Genomic DNA, 26,216 nt, shown 5'->3' with positions numbered 1-26,216 from the left:
TTAGTCAGTAACGTCAAACGAGTCATACCAAAACATTTCCAAGAGTTCTTCTTATAAATAAGAAAACACAATCATTCGATTAATTCATTTATCAATTGAGGTGATGAGCTAGAATTTATAAGAAAAGTCCAAAAGCAAGCAGGCCATTTTGCAGCAAGACTAACTGCAACATCCTGTTGCATATTACACTGAAAATGCTATACATGGGCCATATTAAAGGGATAGTTCAGCCAAATTTGAAAAATCTGTCTGTATTTATTCACCTCATGTTGTTCCAAACCTTCCTTCTGTTAAACATAAAATAAGATATTCTGAAGAATGTTGGTAACCAAACAGTTTTGGTGCTCAATGACTTCCATATGAGAAAAAAAAAGAAGAAAAAAAAAAACAGACTCTCCTCAAAATATCTTCTTTTATGATCCACAGAAGAAAGTTATACAGGTTTGAAATGACAAGAGGGTGAGCAAATTAAACAACTATTCCTTTAAGTCTTAGAAAAAATCAGAAATCATACACCTACCACAACTTAAGGTAGACTAAGTAACTTTTTGCCCTCTAGAGGTAAAAAAAAAAAAAAAAAAAAAAACTGCATGCATTTTGCTTTAGAGATAAAATGGAAAGGATCTCAAGGCAAGCTGACTAGCTGAAGACTTTACTGTAGCTATAACCATTAACAGACATGGACGGTACTTCCATGAAAAGTAGTTTCAGCACAGCGCTACAACAACCATAATGAAATGACCCTTTACAATGCTCTACAATGAACTCTGTTATAGCTACAAATGGCAGTTTATCAGTTCAATAAAATGCCTTACTTAAATACTTAGTAATAAAAACATCATCTCCACGTTTTCATTTCAAAACCCTCAGTACCCGCCATCTCCGAAAAGCCAAGCCAATGTTGAGCTGTCGCATTCTCTTTTTGCCAACAGACTCTGCTCTGTTCAACGTTATAAGATGGGTGATTCCGAGGATGTTCGAGATTTAGCTGCTCCATTTCAACCTCACTCGTGACAACTAACCAATGCCACTAACACACCATACACGCCTCAAAGTAGCCAGAGTAACTTTTCTCTATTTACGGATATGACGCATGTATGCAATTTCCCATTAAATCCATCCCACCCAGACTAAAATATAAATGCTTTTAATAAGCTTACCATTGAGAATCAGGGTAAGACAAAAACACATTTTGGAAGAAGGATTGAAGAAGGGTAATCCAAAGGCGTAATCCAGAAAACAGGCAAGAGGTCATGAACTAGTGATGTTACGTGTTGTTGTTGATGTTACGTATGACACTGAATCTTCGACGTGCGTATCACACACGCGACGTGAAGCCTCGTATCGGGGGGTGTATTGGTTTACTAGAGTCATGTGATCAACGACAAATGAAGCCTCACTTTCTGTCCAATCACGTGCACGTTTCGCTTTGGGTGTCAGAAGGCTTGAACCCCAGATCATTAACGAGTCATTGTTGGCTCAGTCTGGTTGATGGGTTTGTGAGAAGAGAAAATGAATTTATTTAATGAACAAATAAAACAAACATGTAAGGCTTTTATTTGTACACATAACATTGAAACTATGGAGTGTGTTGTGGTTGCTTCATCTGCCAGAGCATAGATATCCATAATAAAGGCTAGATGTCTCGTGCGCGCTGCTGGCCAATGGAGGTCGACGTCTGCACACAACGGCCATCTTGCCACAGGGAGCTCGCTCACTCGTAACATTGTGTTATATGGTGCATGTACTTTTTAAATAACCATAACTTGCTCAATTTTCTACCGATTTTCAAACGGTTTGGTTTGTTATAGACGTCAGAGATGTAGTTATGACCCTGCATACCTATGAATAATTATAACAATGGACTTCCATATGAAAATATCCTTGAACATAACCAGATAGGTGCAATGAATATTACACACACAAAGTATTTACGTTAAATCAATATATAGGCTACTAAAACTAAGTGTACAGAATGGCAACATGATATATATATATATATATATATATATATATACCCATACACTTTTGTAATATGAATATTACTATTATAATAAAATAATTTGAATTATTACATGTTTTTTCTTTCTGCCGGATAACAAACATCTCTGAACTGACCATATTTCAGCCCTCTAGGTCACTTGATATGACTTAAACACAACTGAGCCCTAGCACCAGGTCTTGTGAAGCTGTGTGCAAAAGCAGATCAATATAGAATGAAAATGAGTACTTTAGACCATTTTTTGCCAAGGTATAGTCATGTGATCTCTGCCTTGATAACTTCCGCAAGTAGCCGTAATACACAACTATGCTGCACGATTAAGTCGCTTTTCAAAAAGAAAATCTGCCATTTCAACATGTTCCAGCATTTAGAATTATAGCCACGTTAATAACGTTTGTAAGAAACCAACTCGTTTGTAAATCCGTCAATATTTCAGCGAGATAAGAGGATTTGTGTTCGTGCTGATCACTCACCTTACTATAGATACCACAGAACTCACCAGAAAGCTTCCCTGTGGGAAGATGGCCGCCGGTGATGCCGGAAGTGACTCCGCCTTAAGACATCTAGCCTTTATTATGGATATCTATGTGCCAGAGCTTCTAACATAGGCTTCTAACTGCTTTATTTTAAATAAGCACCAGATGGCGCTGTTCTCGACACTCTCAAAGCTTTGAATCTTTTCCCAGAACAGTCAGGGGAAAGCCTCAGTGATTCTTGAGGCTTCATTTCCCCATCCCTATCATAAACACCGGGTAATCAGTCCAAACAAACAAAAAGGCAGGGGACACAGGCAAAAAGGGGAGTCCAAGATATAGGCAAAGATCAACCAAGAGCCAAGAACACGGGATCAACAGAGAGAATACTCGGAATTGCAGTACAAACACTAAACAAGACTGCACAGGGAATGAAGGTGTAAACCAGGCTTATATGGGGTGAGCTAAACAAGGTAAAGACATACAGGTGAATGTGATCATGGCTGATTAGTATGGGCAAAGGATTATGGGGAATGGAGTCCGTGGATGTGTGGTGATTGTCCGGGTTGGAGTGCCCTCTGATAGTAATTATGCAGCAGAACATGATGCAAAACTTTAATCATCAAAAAGATTCAAGTTCATGTATAGGGCCACCACAAATTCAAATCAGGGTCTATTTAACAGCACATCCTTGTCAAGCACTTGCCATCTGGCCTGTACAATAGCACTTTGGGTTGTTTTGGATCTTTCAATGAATCTTCATCCCAACCACAAGGCTACCCTACAAAAGACTGGCCCACAAACCTTGACAGAACTAGCTCAATCACAGTTCTGTCATGAAAACTCTTGGAGTGTTTGGTACAGTATGTAATGGTATGACAATGTTGATATGTTTGGTCTTAGGATAATAAATCTGCTACGCTGCTGCTGCAAAGCAAGTGCGGGACTTCCTTCTGCCAATACTGTACATACAAGACATGCTGCTGCTGCTGCACAATATGGCATACATGAATTACCCGTAGCAGATACAGATGGAGCTGGGGAAGGTGGAGTTTTTTTTAAAGTGCAGCAACTGCTACAGGAAATGCTGAGCAAGTATTTGAAGGTTGAGCAGCGAGCTCATTGGCTACTGATAAATTAGCTGTGCCCAATAGAGAATGATGTGATTGCAAGCAGATTGAGTTAAGGACCTATCAGCCTGAGCCATCTAGTTTCATGACAGAACTTTGTATTTGTCTTAAAGGCACAGTTCACCCAAACATGAAAATTCTGTCACGAATTGCTCACCCTCATGTTATTCCAAACCCAAGCATTACAAGCTCAATCGTACTTCCTCGACACGCAAGAACAAACCTTCTTGTGGAATCTCAAACATCCATGCATGAAGTTGACAGGTGAGGTTTGTTCTCACAAATCAAACTATTGATGCTCTCTATGTCCGCGCGTTGTTTATTGTGAATAAAAGCATAAATTATATCTGTTCTTCAGATAAATCGATTGTGTCTTCAGAAGACTTGAATTAAACCACTCGATTCTAATGGATTATGTTTATAATGTCATTATTAACTTTTTTATCTGTCAAAATTTTGGTTCCATGGACTTGGAGGGACTGAAATCTCTCAGGTTTCATTAAAAATATGTTTATTTGTGTTTCAAAGATGAACGCAAGTTATTTGGATTTGGAACGACATGAGGGTGAGTAATGACAATTTTCATTTTGGGTGAACTATCCCTATAATTCTTGTTTCTTGAGTGTAAAATACAAATAAATAAATAAATAAATAAATAAATAAATAAATAAATAAATAAAGGGAAATAAATGCATATTATAGGTTAATTTTGCTCATTCAAAACATTCCCATTATGTCTTTATTAACATACTGAACACAGCAAACATTATAGGGATAAATTAAAGTATTTAATTTGTTAAACACGGCACTGTACAAATATATCTACACAGTGTTTGAATATTTTGCGTGACAGATTAACAGATTAAATTGATCTGCTTCAGTCACATGACTTTTTCCACTCTAAAAAAGATGAATACATTTGCTTTGTACATAATCTTCGTACATATATTTGTACACAAAGCAAAACATTTCATTTAAAAAAAATGTGTTTGTTAAGATTAACTGCATCAAATGTGGAGTCACATAGTTAGCGCCAAAATGAGGAACTTTAATGAGGAAGTGAAATAACCCATTAATTCTGATGAACAATTCTGATGAATTCTGATGTTGGTCCTCACAATCTAGGAATTAAATTCAAAGAGATAAATAAATGTTAATTGCAAAATCATTGCACTAATAACAAGTACCCTGCGATATTAGTGAGGATTACTCGCATGATAACTCATCTCTGTCACCATAAGCATTTCCTGAATGTCTGCAAGAACTGTTGAGAGCAACGTCTCTCTCTTCTGTGTGCCAACCAGAAACACTGTATAAAGTGCAAAGACTTTCAGCCACACAATTTACCACAATAAACTTATTGAGCATTAACATATTATAGTACCTATGTCATCTACCGTTTCTTCCATCGCTTTTCTGTTTTTCAGGTACATGGGCCAAACATACCCATCAAAGTAGCCTGGTGGATCTGGAGGTACATAGACTCTTGAGCTATTGATTAGAAAGATATGAAGTTGACAGATGAGTTTGATGAACATTGTTTCGACTGAGACTAACAGGAGTCTTGTTCCTACCTTCTTCTCTCTTTGCATGTTTCATAAGGGATCTGCAGGAAGTACTTCTTGCTGAACAAGCTATTAAGAGGCCTGTAAGTACAACATACATGCATGAAAACACATTAAACTGTTCAATCACGAGAAATACAGCATATTTTTGTGTTGGTGCTATCTATACCCAAACTGAACTGAATTGGCCCACTGACAGGAGAAGTGAATAATATTGATTATATCATTACTGTGCTTGACAGCTGGTATGACGTGTTTTTGCTGATATGTTGTGTTTGGTATTGGTTAATATCTTGTGGTTTGTTCAGATGAACTTTGCAAACCTAAGCCATCATGTACGTCATGAACTTTCTTACTGTAACCTTGTACTGTCATGAATTTTAACATTTAACATGATAACTGAGGCCTGTAGAGTCTGAGTTTGTTTGCAGTTTCTCTGAGCACTTTATGGTCTAATCTTGGGGTGAATTTGCTGGGACGTCCACTCCTGGAAAGATTGGCAACTGTCTTGAATGTTTCCACTTGTGAATAATCTTCCTCACTGTAGAATGATGGAATTAAATTAGTTTTGAAATGGCCTTGTAATCCTTCCTAGATTGATGGGCAGCAGCAATCGCTTCTCTAATATTATTGCTGATGTCTCTCCTCCTTGGTATTTGTGTTAACACACACCTGAATGCTCTAGACTAGCAAACTGCCCATGTTGCTGTAATTTATAGTAATATCTTCAGAATTACTAAGAAGTCTAGATTCAAATATAATTATTTTGAAGTGTTGGTGCTTAATGTAACACTATCTAGTGTAAATGATAAATCACGTTTGAGATCTGTGCTGGCTACTGTATACAGGGCACCATGCAGACTTTATCAAAGAATTTGCTGACTTTCTATCGGAGTTAGTAGCCTACTGGCTGCAGATAAAGTCCTAATTGTTGGTGATTTTAATATCCATGTAGATAATGAAAAAGACGCATTGGGATTGCCATTTAAAGACATTCTGAACTCTATTGGAGTTATACTACACGTGTCAGGACCTACTCATACACTAGATCTAATATTATCACATGGAATCAATGCTGATGCTGTTGAAATTCTGCAGCAGAGCGATAACATCTCAGATCTAGCTCTAGATTTAGCCAAAGCTGCAAAGCCAACTCTGTGTTACAAATATGTTAGACCTACCATTTCTGCTACTAAAGATTGCTTTATTAATAATCTCCCTGATCAGTTTCATCATTTCAGCATTCATCATCAACGTTTCAAGCCCAGATGTTTCCAAGCAACACAGCAGTAATGACTTTATGAACTTCTTTACATACAAGATTGATAATATCAGGGAGAAAATTATAACTATGCAACCGTCTACTACAGTATCGCATCAGGCAGTGCATTGTAGTCTCGAGGAAAATGTTGATTCATTCATTGCTATAGGAGAGGAAGAATTTACTAAACTCGTTAAATCATCTAAATCGACAACATGTATGTTAGACCCTATACCGACTAAGCTATTGAAAGAGATGCTTCCAGAGGTCATAGATCATCTTCTTAATATCATTAATTCATCTTTGTCGCTAGGATATGTACCGAAAACTTTTAAGCTGGCTATATATAAAAATGAACTAAATTGATAACTTTTTTACAACAAAAATGAAACATCACTGAACTTACTTAAGCTGGACTGTGACGCTATTTTCTTCTGGTAACAAACTTTGTTGCATTATTTCCCCGTTATCTCTGTAAAGCTGCTTTGAAACAATCTGTATTGTAAAACGCGCTATATAAATAAATGCGACTTGACTTGTGGCTGATCAGTGTAATTGTATGTAATTCTATCGAATAATGACTGTATATAATGTAATTAAATGTACATATTTATCATAAATACATTTAATTAAAAATATGTGCCAAGCACGTATGGTTGAGCTTCTAATTTTCATATTTGATGTGCTTTATGCCTGTGGTTGATCAGGGTTTATGTGTGAACACAAGCCTAAAATAAATCCATTTTAATAATTTCTCTTCATAGAAGACTGACTCCTCGATTCATAGATTGCGTTACTGTCTTTTTGAAAAAGTGTCAAAGCATTGGTTTTATAGACTTACAATGGAGGGACAGAAATCTCTCAGGTTTCATTAAAAATATTTTCATTTGTGTTTCGAAGATGAAAAGTGTAACAACATGAGTTATTTATGACAAAATTTAATTTTTAGGTGAATTTAATTTAATTGTAGGGCCCTATCATACACCCGGTGCAATGCAGCGCCAAGCGCGACGCAAGTGTTTCTTGCTAGTTTCAGCTTGAGGCAGTTATCTTTTTCACATCCCGCGCCATGTTGTTAAAATAGCAAATGCATTTGCGCCCATGCTGGTCTGAAAACGTTCTGGCGCATTGTTGGCACTTTGCTATTTTGAGGCAACTGAAATAGACTGTGCCATTAACCAACAAACACCTTGTCTAAAGTCAATGGTGCAATATTTCTTTATTTTTTGTTATTTAAAGAGCGTGTTAGTAATATGAGCCTGTAGGCAGGTCCACAACGCGCGTACATTCTGCTTATTACACACACAGGGACGCGCAGCAAACAAACATGCCAAATATTAAAAATGAAAGGATTACAATGTAAAAGATTAATATTGTGTACATGAAGATATGGTGGAATCCGGCTTATCCCGTAGATCAGGTGTTCCCAAACCTGTCCTGGAGTACCCCCAACACGGCACATTTTCTTTGTCTCCCTAATCAAGCACACTTGATTCAACTCATCAGCTCATTATCACATGGGTTAATGAGCTGATGAGTTGAATCAGGTGTGTTGAAATGCACCGACCATTTTTCCTGTCATTAAACTACCAAAAGTGGATTCAGACACGCCCTAAGTGCACCTGCACTTTAGACCATGCGCTTAGATCGTTAAAATAGGGCCTTTTTTTTTTTACTTTCTATTAATATGAATAAATCTCTTAATGAGAAAGTTAATTTCTTCCACTGAGACTGACCAATTCTGTCCAATCTTGCATTCCAGACTGTACAAAAACTTAATTCAGTATGACTGTCTTTATCTCACATAAAAGGTAGTCTGTTGAACTAAAATCTAAATAAAACAATTAAAAAGAAAAAATTACTTATGATTAAAAATGAGGAATCCCTCCACTATAAGAACAAACACATTGGGTGACTCTGATGCTGTGGATTTCAATGCACAACCACGAGATGTCATGAAGCACTCAGGATCCTCCTGCCACAAGCCAATGTCTCCCATCATCCTGTCCATATGCAGGGCATCCAAACCTGCAGAGGAGTTTTGTTAAAATATATAATTCTATTATATATATATATATAAAAATACTGAAACACTGACCAATATAGTGTTGGAGGTTTCACACCTATACACTGTTCAAGATGATTATGCAAGTGACATATCAGGAGGATTTTAGTACAATAAACATTCAGATTTTAGTTTTTCAAGAAAGTTTGTTTGTTTTATTTCTCATATCTTTTTAGATAACTGGTATCAATCTCAAGACAGGTTTGTTAAATATTTAACTGTCAAAAGATTTGTGAGTGATTTAAAACAGAGAAGAGCGCACTCAGATAAAGACTTGTGGAAAGTTTTTGTCAAACAAATTAACTATTAAAAGGGCAGCTATTAAAAAAAAGCCAGCGTTGAGCAGCAAAAAGGTGTTTGAAGCTTCTGGTGTCTCTGGAGTCTCAAGAACCTTTTCATGCAGGCTGGCATTTGTGTATACAGTTGCATTTAAGCCATTTAAACATTTAAAGTGGGTTTAGAAATACATGAAGGCTCATTTTTAAATGGATTGATTTGAATGTTTATTGTACTGAAATCCTACTGATATGTCACTTGCATAATAATTTGGAACAACAAATCTTTACTGATTTTACACTCCATCAGTAAGAGCAGAGTGTGAAGATTGAATTAGCAGAGCAATAGCACAGTTGTATATAAAATATTGCAATCCACACAACATAAAGTGGAGACACAGAGTTCAAAAGAGGACAAATTGTTGGTGCACAACTTGCTGGCTCATCTGTGACCAGGACAGCAAGTCTTTGTGGTGTATAGAGAGCTACTGCAGGAGTAACTGTCAACGCAAGAGGAAGCTGTCTGAAAGGGATGACCAGGTACTAACACAGATTGTATCCAAATAAAAAACATGAATCCACAGCAGCCCAACTCACTGCAGAATTAGATGTGCATCTTTTCCACCTAAACTGTTTGTGGGGAGCTCCACAGAGTCAATATTCATGGTCGGGCAGCTATAGCCAAAACTTTGGTCACTCGTTCCGAGGCCAAATGTTGGTTTCATTGGTGGCAACAGTGCAAATCCTGGACTGTGGACAATGTGAAACATGTATGGTTTACTAATGAGTCCACCTTCACTGTCTTTCCCAGATCCATGGGAGTTACGGTGTGGAGAAGACCCAAAGAGTCTTAACACCCAGACTGTTGCTGCCCAGAGTGAAGCATGGGGTGATGGTTTGCTTAATGGGCCAAAAACTACAGAACCATTCTGGAGGACCATGTAAACCTAAAGGTTCAAACATTTGTACCCTGAAGTAGTTTCAGTTTCATTGTCCAACCCCTGTCTGTGTGAGTGTGTGTGTCACATACCCAGTCAAAATTTTGGAAACATTAAGGTTTTTTTAATGCTTTTGAAAGTAGTCTTTTAATCTTGCAAAGGCTGCATGTATTTTTATACACGCATACATACATATATATATTTATTTATGTGTGTGTATATATGTATATGTATGTATATATATATATATATATATATATATATATATATATATATATATGAAGAGTTCAGATGCAAAAGCCTCTAAGTGCCATCTGAAAATTTCTTCTAGAATGATCATTTTTATCAAGCTCGTATATTTAAGTTCAGTAATTTCACTTAAATGGCAATGAAAGTTACCTATTAGTTGTCATTTAAGTGAAATTACTGAACTTAAATATACAAGCTTGATAAAAATGGTCATTTTAGAAGAAAATCTTCAAGTCTCATCAGATCTTCATACACACACACACACACACACAAATATATATATATATTTATATGTGTGTGTGTGATTGTATGTATGTGTGTGTGCTGTGGTCAAAAGCAAATCTGATAAGTAAATAACAGAACTGTTCTTACTGTCATATTGCTTAAAGCCATTGATATCAGTAGGGACCAGTGAATCATCCTGAGAAATAGACACATTAATTAGGATTTGTCAGCTACATGCTTATACCTACTTAAATAAAGATAAAATAAAAATGTATTAAGATATAAAGCAGGTGTGGTACCTTGAAAAAGTTGTCTTGAGAAATAACACAGCTATTACACAGAAGCTCCTGAAGGCTTTTACTCAGAGTGGTCTTTCCTCCATTTGTCATCCTGTGTCACAATCACATCATTTCATAATTCATAATTATGGGACTGGAAAAGGGAAAATATAAAAACCTTGTAGCGTTTGGTTTACTCACCCACCAATTCCTATGATTACTTTTTTCATTTTAAATCAATGCCGATTGTAAACGTATGTTTGACTTTTCAACTTTTGTTAAGAAGCCAGCTGCATGCATTTACTAAGACTGGTACAGTTCATCACAACTAACGGGTTGCTATCAGAAATATTCTACTTTCCATTTATGAAGTGGTGATTACGAGCTCATCGCATTCAAATTTTGACTTGAGAGGGCGTTCATGTCCAAATTTTAGGAAACTAGTAAATACGATAATTCCGATAGCACATTGAAGCATAAGAAACTCGTGTATCTTGCAGCTCTTCTTCTTTGTTCCCTTAAAGGGACAAAACTGCTCAATAGCGCCACCTGAAGCGCTGGGTCGTCACTACTGGTATCACAACCAGTCTCAGTACTATTTAAAGGGATAGTTCATCCAAAAATGACAATTGTATCATTTACTCACCCTGATGTTGCTCAATACCAGTATTACTTTTTCTTCTTTGGAACATGAAAGAAAATACTTTGATCGTACAGTGTTTTTTGTCCATACAACGGAAGTCAATAGAGTGCGGGATCGTGGCGTCAGCGGATCACAGTAACGCAAGGCATTGTGGGATTTTAGGACACGGAGGTTACGGGAGAAACGTAGAGTAGCAGTAATATTAGTATTTGTGGTAGTATATTGGTATATTTTAGAAGTAGGCTAATTCAGTTTAGAAAAACGACAGAATGGTGAACGCATGTTGCATTGTAAACTGTCATAATCGTTCTCACGATCGGCGTGGAAAACGTACAACAAATGGAGTACGATTTCCCGCTTGGAAAAAAAACTGCCTCTTGGTGTTACAACAGCCGTGTCCTAAAAGATGGCCGCCGCTACCCAGAATGCACTGTGTCGTGACGCAGTTGCCCATTCTCTATGGGCACCAAAACTGTTCAGTTTTCAAACTAACTTCTTTTGTGTTCCAAAGAAAAAAAAGCGCATGATGACAAACATTTTTAGTGAACTATCCTTGTTTTAGGCTTTGATATATCTAATTAGCATATAGTAAATAAACCATATAATGTGGTTATTGTAAAATTCATCTGTTGTTCTGTAAAATTCCCACCACTAAAATTCACAGTCTGTCTGTAACACACGAAAACACAGACAAGCAAAGAGATACAAACAGTGAAACTTTTCAATATCAATCTTGAAACGCCAATCAAATTCGAGAGCTGTAACTAACTATAACATGAAAGGGGAAAAACAAGGACATGAAGGGCAATATATTGCTTTTTTTACTGTTTTAAAAATAATTTTATTTCTTTATCATATTTGTACAAGGCAACAGTGCAAACTTGCTTTACTTACAGTCTATGTACATGGAAAAAACATGAGGTCATGTAAACTTGACAAAACTTTTAGTTTCTTTACTTGGAAAAAATCTGATCCTGCAAGCAGTGGACCTGAAAAATAGGGTTTAAATAAATATGGTCACAAATGATACCCAATCAAACAAAAGAATCCCATTTCATTTGTAATCAGGTCTCTTACCGAAGTTTCTGACACAGCTCCTAGATTGTTGGCTTCAGTGGTTGGAATAACAAAAGAACTCAAGCGAATATCAGTAGCACTGTACTATAGAGACCAAACAAAAACAAACACAAGAATAAGTAAACCAAACGGCCAAGAGAGTCAATTTACAGTACAGTACAGTACAAATCAAGAAAATGACAGCATGTAAACTGTGAGTGACATGGTGGCTTACAGGCAGTTCTCTGGGTGATGAGGAGAATGGCGGGTCACTGGCATACATGCGGGTGAAGGGTTTGTCTTTGGTAGTGGGGTGATTCGTGCAGCAGAGGCGCAGAGTGGCAGCAGGGAGGTGGATGTGCCAGATGCTGCTGTGTTTCTTTACCAGCTCATCCAGCATCCTAAAATACACAATAAGTAATGCTTGACATGTAGAAACAATATATTTTTTACAGTACAGCTTTTTCCCACCATTATAAAAAAATGATTGATCAAATGCCATTTCTGTTAAAAAGCTAATATTAGTGTTAAATCAAGTCACATCACATATTGGATACATTTAAAATAATTCACAAGTGATATTGGCAGTTAAATGTCTGAAGATGTTGTACTCATTAAGAAGTGATTCGGTGACCAAGTCCATGTAACCAGTTTGACGGTGGTGTATCACCAAGGCATTTGCATTCAATCTCAGCCGTTTCTTCAACTCACGGTTAATCTGACAGAAAGAAGGAAAATGATGACCATTAATCAATTATATGAAACTGAACAGTTTTTTCCAAAACAAATGACTGAAAAAGGAATTCGAAGATTCACACTACTAATCAAACATTGGGGTTAAGATTTTTCTTTTTAATGTTTCTAAAAGAAGTCTCTTAAGTTCAACAAAGCTGCATTTTTAAAAAATAAAAAATAAAAAAAGTTAAAAAAAGTACTATTGTGAAATATTATTAATTTATTTTAATTCAAAAGTGCAGCATTTATTTTAAATAGATTTTTCGGTCACACTTTAGTTTAGGGTCCAATTCTCAATTTCTCACTATTAACTAAATATTAACTACGACTTTTGCCTCAAACTCCTAATTACTGCTTATTAATAGTTAGTAAGGTAGTTGTTAAGTTTAGATATTGGGTAGGATTAAGGGATGTACAATATGGTTGTAACGAGGTTAGTTGTTCAGGGAAGAAGGAGGTGGGAACCGGCGAACATCTCACAACTTAAATCAATAAATAACCACAAAATGAAATTAAAAGACACATAAAACAAAACATAACGTAAAATAGTCCAGGCCTGGTCCTCTCTCGTCCTTCACTGTCGTCACTCCTCCTTTTATGCTTCCGAAGCTCCTCTGTGAGAAACAACTAGAGACCTGTGCGGAGCGCATCAGTCACACCACCGGCCTCAATTGCCATACAGAATAAGGCATTAATATGTGCTTTATAAGTACTAATAAACAGCCAATAACCTAGTAATATGCATGCTAATAAGCAACTAGTTAATAGTGTAAGAAATTGTAGTCTGCCTCGACCCAGATTCCACTCCAAAATATTTTTTAGAATGAGCTCATCCCCAAAATGATCACATCCTGAACAAATGGTAGTCAATTGTAGAATGGGACTGGGTGTGGAACACAGAGAACTTTCTCAGACAATGGGGTGTCACAACTTCATTAACATACAGACTACAGTTGTTGCAACAAGAGCAACTTGATTTACATTAAGAACAGGATAAAAGGTTTAAGATTTGGATGTTCTAGGTTCATTCTGACGCCGGTGAACCCAAGGTGCTTTGTGTACCTTGCCACTGCTATGCTGTAATAAACTTCATTTTTGAGGTCTTTGACATCCACATTTCCACTTTTTATTACAATAGTGAGAATTGGACCCTAAAAAAAAAAGTGTTTAACGATTTTTCTTGTAACAATGTAAAAGTCTTTACCGTCACTTTTGATCAATTTAATGTGTTCTTGCTTAAGAAAAAAGTATTGATCTCTTCTCTTTTTTAAATCTTACTGAGCCCAAACTTTTGAAAGAAAGGTAGTCTATGTATCTCTTACTTCCAAGAGGATCCGCCTAGGAAGCCGGGAGAGAATTCCGAGAGGGTATCCCTGCTGACTGAAGACTTCGGCAAGACACTGGGCCACATCCTGGCTGAGTTTCTGAGTCAAAGGAAAAGCTTCCACCCATTTGGAATGATAGTCAGTCAGGGTCATGATGTGCGTGTGCTTGTCTACTGTTGGAGAGAACGGGCCTCTAACATCCAGCCCAAGCCATTCCCACCTCTCTTTAACCTGAGAGAAAGGTCAAAAAAGTTCTTATTCTGCTCTATTATCTACATTTACGCATTTGGCAGACGCTTTTATCCAAAGCGACTTACATTGCATTATCCTATACATTTATACATAGGTATGTGCAATCCCCTGGGATCGAACACACAACCTTGCGTTGTTAACGCAATGCTCCTACCACTGAGCTACAAGAAAGCTTATAAAGGCCTAAACACACAAAAAAGTAACTATACTATATTGGCATCCACACCAAGGGGTGATATGCTGCAGTTATGTTGTCTGCTGCTTTAAATGGATTTTGATATCAATGTTTTTCCTTTTTCCAAAAATAATTTCCAATGATATCATTCCTCAGTGTCGTTATCGTTATGGTTGTTCTCATAAAATCAGAACGATTATTAAAACACTCAAATTATGAAAATAGGATCATGTCGAAAGTTATGCTGCAGTAAGTGCTATTTTTACCCCCCAAAAAATTCATTTAATCTAGTTGTCATTCTCACTATGTACAGCACAGCATCATGCAAGACAGGATCTGATAGGTTAACTTCTTTTTCTAACATCATCTTTTGTAAAAATGCAATTCTCCAGAGACGTACCCAAAAATAAATCTTTCTGATGAAACCTTAGCCAATAGCACACACCCATTTATAATAAAGAAAACAGCTGCATTCCAGTTCTGATGTAAATGGCCTTACCTCAATTATATGGGGTTTTGTTTGTCCTAGAACACCATAAGCCACATGAGGCATCTGATTAAGAAATAACACGAAATGTATAATTAAGATTTTCTTGATATGTATTCAACAGTACCACATGATTACTTACAATATTTAATTCATTGTCTCCAGTCCAGCGAATTTTCTGAAGAAAAAACAACAGACAAATGTTAATGAGTTGAACCAAATTTTTGTACTTAGGAATGTAAAAATAATATTACAATGTCTTTACACACATTTTATATGAAAAACAAATGTAAAAATGTCCATTACATTGGGCAAACAGTATCCACTGTGAAAGAAACTCGGTATAGTCATGCTTCTGTCCAGACCTTCATCACCCAGGATGGTCCATGGCGGGCTGAACAAACAAATGAAACGAATAACAATTAAAACAGAATAACATCAACACACAGTTGCGTGCATCTGATGAGAAGCTGCAGACCTTTTTTCAGTTTCAGTCAGCTGCTGTGTGGTAACGCTCTGTGGGTAAGCTCTCTGGCTGGAACGGTTTTCTGTTTTGTTCAGATGTAAACTCTTCTCTGTAGTTCTGTGCTGAGGGTTTTCTGAGTAAGACGTCTGTGAGGTTTCTGCTGTCATAGATGCTGCTTGAAGAGAGGAGTTTGAGTCACCTACACTTCCCTAAAATTGCAAATGACAGGGAAGAGGAAAATTTGGTCACCAATCACCATTAATAAACAAGGCAGTTAAAAGGCATCTGTACTACTGATGGATGTGTTTGAAACACTGCTTTGTAAGATTCAAAACTTTTTTGCTTTGAACCAGTGATTTGGAGTCACATGATTTGAAGGCTTCATTAGGTCATAACTGTTTCAAATGACTTCAATCTCAGTGAACCAATGTCTACATGGCTTTATAATGTAAGCGTTTTGATGGCACATTTGTATAATAAAAAAGGTCTAGTAGTCTTATGTAGGAATGATTAGATCAAGCCCTCCACAAAACAAGTCCTACAAATACATTTTAAACAAACATTATACAAACATTTCATATTTAACAGTATTTGAGGATTTTTAGATTGCAATATATTTCACTTTCAAGAAAACTGTAAAACTGTTCAATTGTAAAATATGTCTTTCTGCGGGTTCTTTTTTGTTGTTGCAATTACACAGTTTTGACCAGCAGGTGGCGCCATTGTGTGGAGTTTTGTGCGGTACAAAACAGTGAAACATTTAGCTAAATTCAAAAAGCTCAGTTTCTCCCATCACAAATCTATACGCAGGTGAGTTAAGGTTGCTCTAAGCCGCCTCAAAATTTGGTGTATAGATGCAAAGCTGAATAAAAGTAATTCTAAAATATGCAGCTCTGACCCACTTCAGCACCTGGTATCATATTGACGCTGCTTTGGTTTAGTATAAATGATGCAGCATCAGTGCAACCTTAAACTGTCATATATTTTATCACTTATGGTGTCGTATTTTTTATGTATAATTTCACATTAAAATATTAATTTCATAAAATTCTTTCTAAAATTGTATTTTCTCTGTAAATGCATTTGGGTGTAAATACACCCTTTCCTGTGTAATTCAAAGAAATATTTCATAATGCAAAATGCAAATAAAGAACGCTGTGTAACTCACCAAAGCTCTTCTGCTTCTAGGGTTGATTTTAACCTGTAGGGTAGAATCCGGAAAGTAAATACAATTAAAATGTAACATAAAAAGATTACATTTGAATGGGTAGTTGACGTGAAATTACAAGCCAGTTTCCTGTGCTGGCGTAACACTATAATTACACAAAAACTATTCGCACCTGCTTGACTTTAAACTTTAATTATCCTAACATTTTATAATTATTCAAAACACATTGTTAAAGAATTACTTTTATTATTTGAGTTACAGTACATGAAATATTTATACGAATTAATTTACGAAATAAACTGGTGGAAAAACCTAAAAATGAGTGACCAGTGACATGAAAGACACTGTACAACCTTAAAAACACATATGTCCCTGTTATGCTTAAAAATAGTTTCACGCACTTTTCTTTCTGGATAACGGCTTGGGAATGAAAAGATGGTCGGCACAGCCCATGGATGAAGTCTTGTTCTCTCTCCATCTTCAATAAGACACTTCTTTTCAAAGTGGATAGAGCAAATTTTACTATTTGGAGTAGGTTTCCAGTCTTTCCATCTTAATTTTTGAAGCCACTTTTTTAGCAAGTTGGAGTCCTTCAGCGGGAATCTGAAATAAAAACAAATACGGGAGCATTAACATAATTCCATACCGAAAATGACCAATAATGTTTAAACCATTTAAAGTGAAAGCTTTGCGCTTACTTGTGGAATGAGACGGTCTTGTTCCTCACATCAGTGTTTCTACAGTTATATGCACAACATTTGACCATCGTGTTTGAGGGATCAACATTCAATCTACCGATTGAATACTTTACTAATGGCTATTGTTAAAGAGATTGTTTTTATCGTATCGTTAATGCTGTGTTGAATAATATATTTCAAAAAGACGTTTTATTAACGAAAAAACAGACTGTGAACTGCCTATTTACCAAAAACCAAAACAGACATCTAACAGCCAATCATTCACAGCTCCGTCTACATCTGTGGTGTGTAGCTACGAGAAGCGGAAACACAGATATCGCCCCCTACCGGCCAAAATGAGACTTGAGCTCAGATTAACTGCCGTTTGTGTAGGTTGGCTAAAAGTTCTCTATTAGTATTCTTCAATTTCTTTTTTTTTAGCTGTTCTTTTTTAACTCAGGAAAACTTATATATTTGGGACATAGATTTAGGTTTTACATTTTAAAGGATATCTTGCACCACAGTTATGCCAGTGCATTTAGGCAGAACCTATGGTTGTTTTGTACAGAAAAGAGCCTGAAGAATTCTGAAGAGTTCTGCAGTACTATATACTTACAGACCTATAGTAATTTATTGTAATATGCATATATGTGTTTTTGTTCACTGCTTTGATCATTTTGATATCAGCCAGCCTCCTGAAATGATGTCTGTCCATTCCTCTATCATCCTGTGAGATCCAGCACAATTGAATCGGTGTTCCCAGCACTTGCCTGAGGAGGGTGTCAGGTAGGCTATCTCTCAGCAGGGATTGTGTTTGCTGTATCACTGATTGCATCTTAGTTTTGTCAATATATTTTTATGACACAGCACTACAACTATGATCACTTCCAGATGAAGGGTATTGAACAGCAGCATTAACCAACAGCTACAAAGTGTGGTCATATGAGCAGATAATGTAGGCCTATTGCATGAGAAATGCTTTCTCTTCCCCAGGCAATGATGTTTGGTATGGTTAAAAAAGCTTTATATATTAAAAATTAATTGCAATTTTTAAAAAATACTTTAAACATAATTAAAGCTGTTCTTTTTTTATGTTTTCTGCATCAACTACGTACCTATAACAGAATAGCTCATACATATTTAATATTACATTCATTAATGCTTGCTTTTGGATATATTAATTCAAATGAAATCACTACAATGGCTGGCACTAATGATAATTATATTTTTAAAGACCCTTTTGCATTATTTCAAATGCAAATATTGCCTTTTCTCTAAAAGCCTCAAATTTCATGACAACAGCCAAATATAAAGTTCTGTCATGAAACTCTAGATGGCTCAGGCTGAAAGGTCCTTAACTCAATCTGATTGCAATTATATAATTCTCTATAGGGCACAGCTGATTGGTCTCTGCCGTATCAGTAGCCAATGAGCTCGCAGCTCTTCAAATACTCGGTCAGCATTTGCTTTAGCAGTTGCAACGCTTTCAGAAACCCTCCACCTTCCCCAGCTAAGACTGGTACAGTTCATCACAACTAACGGGTTGCTATCAGAAATATTCTACTTTCCATTTATGAAGTGGTGATTACGAGCTCATCGCATTCAAATTTTGACTTGAGAGGGCGTTCATGTCCAAATTTTAGGAAACTAGTAAATACGATAATTCCGATAGCACATTGAAGCATAAGAAACTCGTGTATCTTGCAGCTCTTCTTCTTTGTTCCCTTAAAGGGACAAAACTGCTCAATAGCGCCACCTGAAGCGCTGGGTCGTCACTACTGGTATCACAACCAGTCTCAGTACTATTTAAAGGGATAGTTCATCCAAAAATGACAATTGTATCATTTACTCACCCTGATGTTGCTCAATACCAGTATTACTTTTTCTTCTTTGGAACATGAAAGAAAATACTTTGATCGTACAGTGTTTTTTGTCCATACAACGGAAGTCAATAGAGTGCGGGATCGTGGCGTCAGCGGATCACAGTAACGCAAGGCATTGTGGGATTTTAGGACACGGAGGTTACGGGAGAAACGTAGAGTAGCAGTAATATTAGTATTTGTGGTAGTATATTGGTATATTTTAGAAGTAGGCTAATTCAGTTTAGAAAAACGACAGAATGGTGAACGCATGTTGCATTGTAAACTGTCATAATCGTTCTCACGATCGGCGTGGAAAACGTACAACAAATGGAGTACGATTTCCCGCTTGGAAAAAAAACTGCCTCTTGGTGTTACAACAGCCGTGTCCTAAAAGATGGCCGCCGCTACCCAGAATGCACTGTGTCGTGACGCAGTTGCCCATTCTCTATGGGCACCAAAACTGTTCAGTTTTCAAACTAACTTCTTTTGTGTTCCAAAGAAAAAAAAGCGCATGATGACAAACATTTTTAGTGAACTATCCTTGTTTTAGGCTTTGATATATCTAATTAGCATATAGTAAATAAACCATATAATGTGGTTATTGTAAAATTCATCTGTTGTTCTGTAAAATTCCCACCACTAAAATTCACAGTCTGTCTGTAACACACGAAAACACAGACAAGCAAAGAGATACAAACAGTGAAACTTTTCAATATCAATCTTGAAACGCCAATCAAATTCGAGAGCTGTAACTAACTATAACATGAAAGGGGAAAAACAAGGACATGAAGGGCAATATATTGCTTTTTTTACTGTTTTAAAAATAATTTTATTTCTTTATCATATTTGTACAAGGCAACAGTGCAAACTTGCTTTACTTACAGTCTATGTACATGGAAAAAACATGAGGTCATGTAAACTTGACAAAACTTTTAGTTTCTTTACTTGGAAAAAATCTGATCCTGCAAGCAGTGGACCTGAAAAATAGGGTTTAAATAAATATGGTCACAAATGATACCCAATCAAACAAAAGAATCCCATTTCATTTGTAATCAGGTCTCTTACCGAAGTTTCTGACACAGCTCCTAGATTGTTGGCTTCAGTGGTTGGAATAACAAAAGAACTCAAGCGAATATCAGTAGCACTGTACTATAGAGACCAAACAAAAACAAACACAAGAATAAGTAAACCAAACGGCCAAGAGAGTCAATTTACAGTACAGTACAGTACAAATCAAGAAAATGACAGCATGTAAACTGTGAGTGACATGGTGGCTTACAGGCAGTTCTCTGGGTGATGAGGAGAATGGCGGGTCACTGGCATACATGCGGGTGAAGGGTTTGTCTTTGGTAGTGGGGTGATTCGTGCAGCAGAGGCGCAGAGTGGCAGCAGGGAGGTGGATGTGCCAGATGCTGCTGTGTTTCTTTACCAGCTCATCCAGCATCCTAAAATACACAATAAGTAATGCTTGACATGTAGAAACAATATATTTTTTACAGTACAGCTTTTTCCCACCATTATAAAAAAATGATTGATCAAATGCCATTTCTGTTAAAAAGCTAATATTAGTGTTAAATCAAGTCACATCACATATTGGATACATTTAAAATAATTCACAAGTGATATTGGCAGTTAAATGTCTGAAGATGTTGTACTCATTAAGAAGTGATTCGGTGACCAAGTCCATGTAACCAGTTTGACGGTGGTGTATCACCAAGGCATTTGCATTCAATCTCAGCCGTTTCTTCAACTCACGGTTAATCTGACAGAAAGAAGGAAAATGATGACCATTAATCAATTATATGAAACTGAACAGTTTTTTCCAAAACAAATGACTGAAAAAGGAATTCGAAGATTCACACTACTAATCAAACATTGGGGTTAAGATTTTTCTTTTTAATGTTTCTAAAAGAAGTCTCTTAAGTTCAACAAAGCTGCATTTTTAAAAAATAAAAAATAAAAAAAGTTAAAAAAAGTACTATTGTGAAATATTATTAATTTATTTTAATTCAAAAGTGCAGCATTTATTTTAAATAGATTTTTCGGTCACACTTTAGTTTAGGGTCCAATTCTCAATTTCTCACTATTAACTAAATATTAACTACGACTTTTGCCTCAAACTCCTAATTACTGCTTATTAATAGTTAGTAAGGTAGTTGTTAAGTTTAGATATTGGGTAGGATTAAGGGATGTACAATATGGTTGTAACGAGGTTAGTTGTTCAGGGAAGAAGGAGGTGGGAACCGGCGAACATCTCACAACTTAAATCAATAAATAACCACAAAATGAAATTAAAAGACACATAAAACAAAACATAACGTAAAATAGTCCAGGCCTGGTCCTCTCTCGTCCTTCACTGTCGTCACTCCTCCTTTTATGCTTCCGAAGCTCCTCTGTGAGAAACAACTAGAGACCTGTGCGGAGCGCATCAGTCACACCACCGGCCTCAATTGCCATACAGAATAAGGCATTAATATGTGCTTTATAAGTACTAATAAACAGCCAATAACCTAGTAATATGCATGCTAATAAGCAACTAGTTAATAGTGTAAGAAATTGTAGTCTGCCTCGACCCAGATTCCACTCCAAAATATTTTTTAGAATGAGCTCATCCCCAAAATGATCACATCCTGAACAAATGGTAGTCAATTGTAGAATGGGACTGGGTGTGGAACACAGAGAACTTTCTCAGACAATGGGGTGTCACAACTTCATTAACATACAGACTACAGTTGTTGCAACAAGAGCAACTTGATTTACATTAAGAACAGGATAAAAGGTTTAAGATTTGGATGTTCTAGGTTCATTCTGACGCCGGTGAACCCAAGGTGCTTTGTGTACCTTGCCACTGCTATGCTGTAATAAACTTCATTTTTGAGGTCTTTGACATCCACATTTCCACTTTTTATTACAATAGTGAGAATTGGACCCTAAAAAAAAAAGTGTTTAACGATTTTTCTTGTAACAATGTAAAAGTCTTTACCGTCACTTTTGATCAATTTAATGTGTTCTTGCTTAAGAAAAAAGTATTGATCTCTTCTCTTTTTTAAATCTTACTGAGCCCAAACTTTTGAAAGAAAGGTAGTCTATGTATCTCTTACTTCCAAGAGGATCCGCCTAGGAAGCCGGGAGAGAATTCCGAGAGGGTATCCCTGCTGACTGAAGACTTCGGCAAGACACTGGGCCACATCCTGGCTGAGTTTCTGAGTCAAAGGAAAAGCTTCCACCCATTTGGAATGATAGTCAGTCAGGGTCATGATGTGCGTGTGCTTGTCTACTGTTGGAGAGAACGGGCCTCTAACATCCAGCCCAAGCCATTCCCACCTCTCTTTAACCTGAGAGAAAGGTCAAAAAAGTTCTTATTCTGCTCTATTATCTACATTTACGCATTTGGCAGACGCTTTTATCCAAAGCGACTTACATTGCATTATCCTATACATTTATACATAGGTATGTGCAATCCCCTGGGATCGAACACACAACCTTGCGTTGTTAACGCAATGCTCCTACCACTGAGCTACAAGAAAGCTTATAAAGGCCTAAACACACAAAAAAGTAACTATACTATATTGGCATCCACACCAAGGGGTGATATGCTGCAGTTATGTTGTCTGCTGCTTTAAATGGATTTTGATATCAATGTTTTTCCTTTTTCCAAAAATAATTTCCAATGATATCATTCCTCAGTGTCGTTATCGTTATGGTTGTTCTCATAAAATCAGAACGATTATTAAAACACTCAAATTATGAAAATAGGATCATGTCGAAAGTTATGCTGCAGTAAGTGCTATTTTTACCCCCCAAAAAATTCATTTAATCTAGTTGTCATTCTCACTATGTACAGCACAGCATCATGCAAGACAGGATCTGATAGGTTAACTTCTTTTTCTAACATCATCTTTTGTAAAAATGCAATTCTCCAGAGACGTACCCAAAAATAAATCTTTCTGATGAAACCTTAGCCAATAGCACACACCCATTTATAATAAAGAAAACAGCTGCATTCCAGTTCTGATGTAAATGGCCTTACCTCAATTATATGGGGTTTTGTTTGTCCTAGAACACCATAAGCCACATGAGGCATCTGATTAAGAAATAACACGAAATGTATAATTAAGATTTTCTTGATATGTATTCAACAGTACCACATGATTACTTACAATATTTAATTCATTGTCTCCAGTCCAGCGAATTTTCTGAAGAAAAAACAACAGACAAATGTTAATGAGTTGAACCAAATTTTTGTACTTAGGAATGTAAAAATAATATTACAATGTCTTTACACACATTTTATATGAAAAACAAATGTAAAAATGTCCATTACATTGGGCAAACAGTATCCACTGTGAAAGAAACTCGGTATAGTCATGCTTCTGTCCAGACCTTCATCACCCAGGATGGTCCATGGCGGGCTGAACAAACAAATGAAACGAATAACAATTAAAACAGAATAACATCAACACACAGTTGCGTGCATCTGATGAGAAGCTGCAGACCTTTTTTCAGTTTCAGTCAGCTGCTGTGTGGTAACGCTCTGTGGGTAAGCTCTCTGGCTGGAACGGTTTTCTGTTTTGTTCAGATGTAAACTCTTCTCTGTAGTTCTGTGCTGAGGGTTTTCTGAGTAAGACGTCTGTGAGGTTTCTGCTGTCATAGATGCTGCTTGAAGAGAGGAGTTTGAGTCACCTACACTTCCCTAAAATTGCAAATGACAGGGAAGAGGAAAATTTGGTCACCAATCACCATTAATAAACAAGGCAGTTAAAAGGCATCTGTACTACTGATGGATGTGTTTGAAACACTGCTTTGTAAGATTCAAAACTTTTTTGCTTTGAACCAGTGATATGGAGTCACATGATTTCAGTAAAGGCTTCATTAGGTCATAACTGTTTCAAATGGCTTCAATCTCAGTGAACCAATGTCTACATGGCTTTATAATGTAAGCGTTTTGATGGCACATTTGTATAATAAAAAAGGTCTAGTAGTCTTATGTAGGAATGATTAAACATAAAAAAGTCCTACAAATACATTTTAAACAAACATTATACAAACATTTCATATTTAACATTATTTGAGGATTTTTAGATTGCAATATATTTCACTTTCAAGAAAACTGTAAAACTGTTAAATTGTAAAATATGTCTTTCTGCGGGTTCTTTTTTGTTGTTGCAATTACACGGTTTTGACCAGCAGGTGGCGCCATTGTGTGAAGTTTTGTGCGGTACAAAACAGTGAAACATTTAGCTAAATTCAAAAAGCTCAGTTTCTCCCATCACAAATCTATACGCAGGTGAGTTAAGGTAGCTCTAAGCCGCCTCAAAATTTGGTGTATAGATGCAAAGCTGAATAAAAGTCATTCTAAAATATGCAGTTCTGACCCACTTCAGCACCTGGTATTGGTTTAGTATAAATGATGCAGCATCAGTGCAACCTTAAACTGTCATATATTTTATCACTTATGGTGTCGTATTTTTTATGTATAATTTCACATTAAAATATTAATTTCATAAAATTCTTTCTAAAATTGTATTTTCTCTGTAAATGCATTTGGGTGTAAATACACCCTTTCCTGAGTAATTCAAAGAAATATTTCATAATGCAAAATGCAAATAAAGAACGCTGTGCAACTCACCAAAGCTCTTCTGCTTCTAGGGTTGATTTTAACCTGTATGGTAGAATCCGGAAAGTAAATACAATTAAAATGTAACATAAAAAGATTACATTTGAATGGGTAGTTGACGTGAAATTACAAGCCAGTTTCCTGTGCTGGCGTAACACTATAATTACACGAAAACTATTCGCACCTGCTTGACTTTAAACTTTAATTATCCTAACATTTTATAATTATTCAAAACACATTGTTAAAGAATTACTTTTATTATTTGAGTTACAGTACATGAAATATTTATACGAATTAATTTACGAAATAAACTGGTGGAAAAAACTAAAAATGAGTGACCAGTGACATGAAAGACACTGTACAACCTTAAAAACACATATGTCCCTGTTATGCTTAAAAATAGTTTCACGCACTTTTCTTTCTGGATAACGGCTTGGGAATGAAAAGATGGTCGGCACAGCCCATGGATGAAGTCTTGTTCTCTCTCCATCTTCAATAAGACACTTCTTTTCAAAGTGGATAGAGCAAATTTTACTATTTGGAGTAGGTTTCCAGTCTTTCCATCTTAATTTTTGAAGCCACTTTTTTAGCAAGTTGGAGTCCTTCAGCGGGAATCTGAAATAAAAACAAATACGGGAGCATTAACATAATTCCATACCGAAATTGACCAATAATGTTTAAACCATTTAAAGTGAAAGCTTTGCGCTTACTTGTGGAATGAGACGGTCTTGTTCCTCACATCAGTGTTTCTACAGTTATATGCACAACATTTGACCATCGTGTTTGAGGGATCAACATTCAATCTACCGATTGAATACTTTACTAATGGCTATTGTTAAATAGATTGTTTTTATCGTATCGTTAATGCTGTGTTGAATAATATATTTCAAAAAGACGTTTTATTAACGAAAAAACAGACTGTGAACTGCCTATTTACCAAAAACCAAAACAGACATCTAACAGCCAATCATTCACAGCTCCGTCTACACCTGTGGTGTGTAGCTACGAGAAGCGGAAACACAGATATCGCCCCCTACCGGCCAAAATGAGACATGAGCTCAGATTAACTGCCGTTTGGTTTGAGTAGTTTGGCTGCAAGTTTTCTATTAGTATTCTTCAAATTATTTTGTTAGCTGTCCTTTTTAACTCAGGAAAACTTATATATTTGGAACATAGATTTAGGTTTTACATTTTAAAGGATATCTAGCACCACAGTTATGCCAGTGCATTTAGGCAGAACCTATGGTTGTTTTGTACAGAAAAGAGCCTGAAGAATCCTGAAGAGTTCTGCA

General features: G+C 36.4%; 3 protein-coding genes and 1 long non-coding RNA gene across 9 annotated transcripts; 1 reads left to right on the top strand and 3 right to left on the bottom strand.

The window, feature by feature from the left end:
- The first annotated feature begins 2,028 nt into the window (after positions 1 to 2,028).
- On the top strand, positions 2,029 to 10,324 carry LOC309481756. Its single transcript, XR_014200099.1, has 4 exons — positions 2,029 to 3,869; positions 4,134 to 4,170; positions 5,208 to 5,253; positions 9,583 to 10,324. It is a non-coding gene; the product is annotated as an uncharacterized lncRNA (long non-coding RNA).
- nmrk1 (nicotinamide riboside kinase 1) lies at positions 4,270 to 11,777 on the bottom strand. 6 transcript variants are annotated; one of them, XM_082146766.1, is made up of 8 exons: positions 10,663 to 11,777; positions 10,483 to 10,573; positions 10,331 to 10,379; positions 8,294 to 8,459; positions 5,180 to 5,251; positions 4,990 to 5,096; positions 4,820 to 4,914; positions 4,270 to 4,726 (listed from the first exon to the last, which is right to left on the bottom strand). In XM_082146766.1, exons 1-8 carry the CDS (start codon positions 10,689 to 10,691, stop codon positions 4,625 to 4,627), a joined length of 711 nt encoding a protein of 236 aa, XP_082002892.1. In that variant the 5' UTR covers positions 10,692 to 11,777; the 3' UTR covers positions 4,270 to 4,624. The 6 variants fall into 6 exon arrangements, with proteins under 6 accessions (XP_082002892.1, XP_082002893.1, XP_082002897.1 ...); XM_082146767.1 differs by having other exon boundaries at positions 10,667 to 11,777; XM_082146769.1 differs by having other exon boundaries at positions 4,620 to 4,726; positions 5,003 to 5,096.
- Positions 11,778 to 11,920: 143 nt separating this feature from the next.
- On the bottom strand, positions 11,921 to 17,752 carry LOC309481727 (uncharacterized protein). The gene is made up of 12 exons (XM_082146749.1): positions 17,467 to 17,752; positions 17,170 to 17,371; positions 16,769 to 16,801; positions 15,613 to 15,809; positions 15,441 to 15,528; positions 15,277 to 15,312; positions 15,147 to 15,200; positions 14,218 to 14,451; positions 12,772 to 12,878; positions 12,396 to 12,561; positions 12,182 to 12,265; positions 11,921 to 12,093 (listed from the first exon to the last, which is right to left on the bottom strand). Exons 1-12 carry the CDS (start codon positions 17,532 to 17,534, stop codon positions 12,058 to 12,060), a joined length of 1,305 nt encoding a protein of 434 aa, XP_082002875.1. The 5' UTR covers positions 17,535 to 17,752; the 3' UTR covers positions 11,921 to 12,057.
- A 2,359-nt stretch (positions 17,753 to 20,111) lies between these two features.
- Positions 20,112 to 25,892, bottom strand: LOC309504908 (uncharacterized protein). The gene is made up of 12 exons (XM_082178203.1): positions 25,635 to 25,892; positions 25,338 to 25,539; positions 24,937 to 24,969; positions 23,804 to 24,000; positions 23,632 to 23,719; positions 23,468 to 23,503; positions 23,338 to 23,391; positions 22,409 to 22,642; positions 20,963 to 21,069; positions 20,587 to 20,752; positions 20,373 to 20,456; positions 20,112 to 20,284 (listed from the first exon to the last, which is right to left on the bottom strand). Exons 1-12 carry the CDS (start codon positions 25,700 to 25,702, stop codon positions 20,249 to 20,251), a joined length of 1,305 nt encoding a protein of 434 aa, XP_082034329.1. The 5' UTR covers positions 25,703 to 25,892; the 3' UTR covers positions 20,112 to 20,248.
- Positions 25,893 to 26,216: the final 324 nt, after the last annotated feature.

This window comes from Leuciscus leuciscus, assembly GCF_965113295.1.
Source record: "Leuciscus leuciscus genome assembly, chromosome: 1".
Lineage (NCBI taxonomy): Eukaryota > Metazoa > Chordata > Actinopteri > Cypriniformes > Leuciscidae > Leuciscus > Leuciscus leuciscus.
Note: the sequence above shows the minus strand (reverse complement) of the source record. Positions and strands in the feature narration are given on the sequence as shown.

Coding starts and splice junctions, on each gene's coding strand:
- nmrk1 (XM_082146766.1), bottom strand. CDS start 10,691: ATGAAAAAAGTAATCATAGGAATTGGTGG. Junction 10,380..10,482: donor CTCAAGACAACTTTTTCAAG/GTACCACACCTG, acceptor TCTATTTCTCAG/GATGATTCACTGGTCCCTAC. Junction 5,252..8,293: donor TTCCTCATTTTTAATCATAA/GTAATTTTTTCT, acceptor TTGTACTTACAG/GCCTCTTAATAGCTTGTTCA.
- LOC309504908 (XM_082178203.1), bottom strand. CDS start 25,702: ATGGTCAAATGTTGTGCATATAACTGTAGAAACACTGATGTGAGGAAC. Junction 25,540..25,634: donor AAGACCGTCTCATTCCACAA/GTAAGCGCAAAG, acceptor TTTTTATTTCAG/ATTCCCGCTGAAGGACTCCA. Junction 23,720..23,803: donor CTGACTGAAACTGAAAAAAG/GTCTGCAGCTTC, acceptor TTGTTTGTTCAG/CCCGCCATGGACCATCCTGG.
- LOC309481727 (XM_082146749.1), bottom strand. CDS start 17,534: ATGGTCAAATGTTGTGCATATAACTGTAGAAACACTGATGTGAGGAAC. Junction 15,529..15,612: donor CTGACTGAAACTGAAAAAAG/GTCTGCAGCTTC, acceptor TTGTTTGTTCAG/CCCGCCATGGACCATCCTGG. Junction 14,452..15,146: donor CAAAACCCCATATAATTGAG/GTAAGGCCATTT, acceptor CCTTTCTCTCAG/GTTAAAGAGAGGTGGGAATG.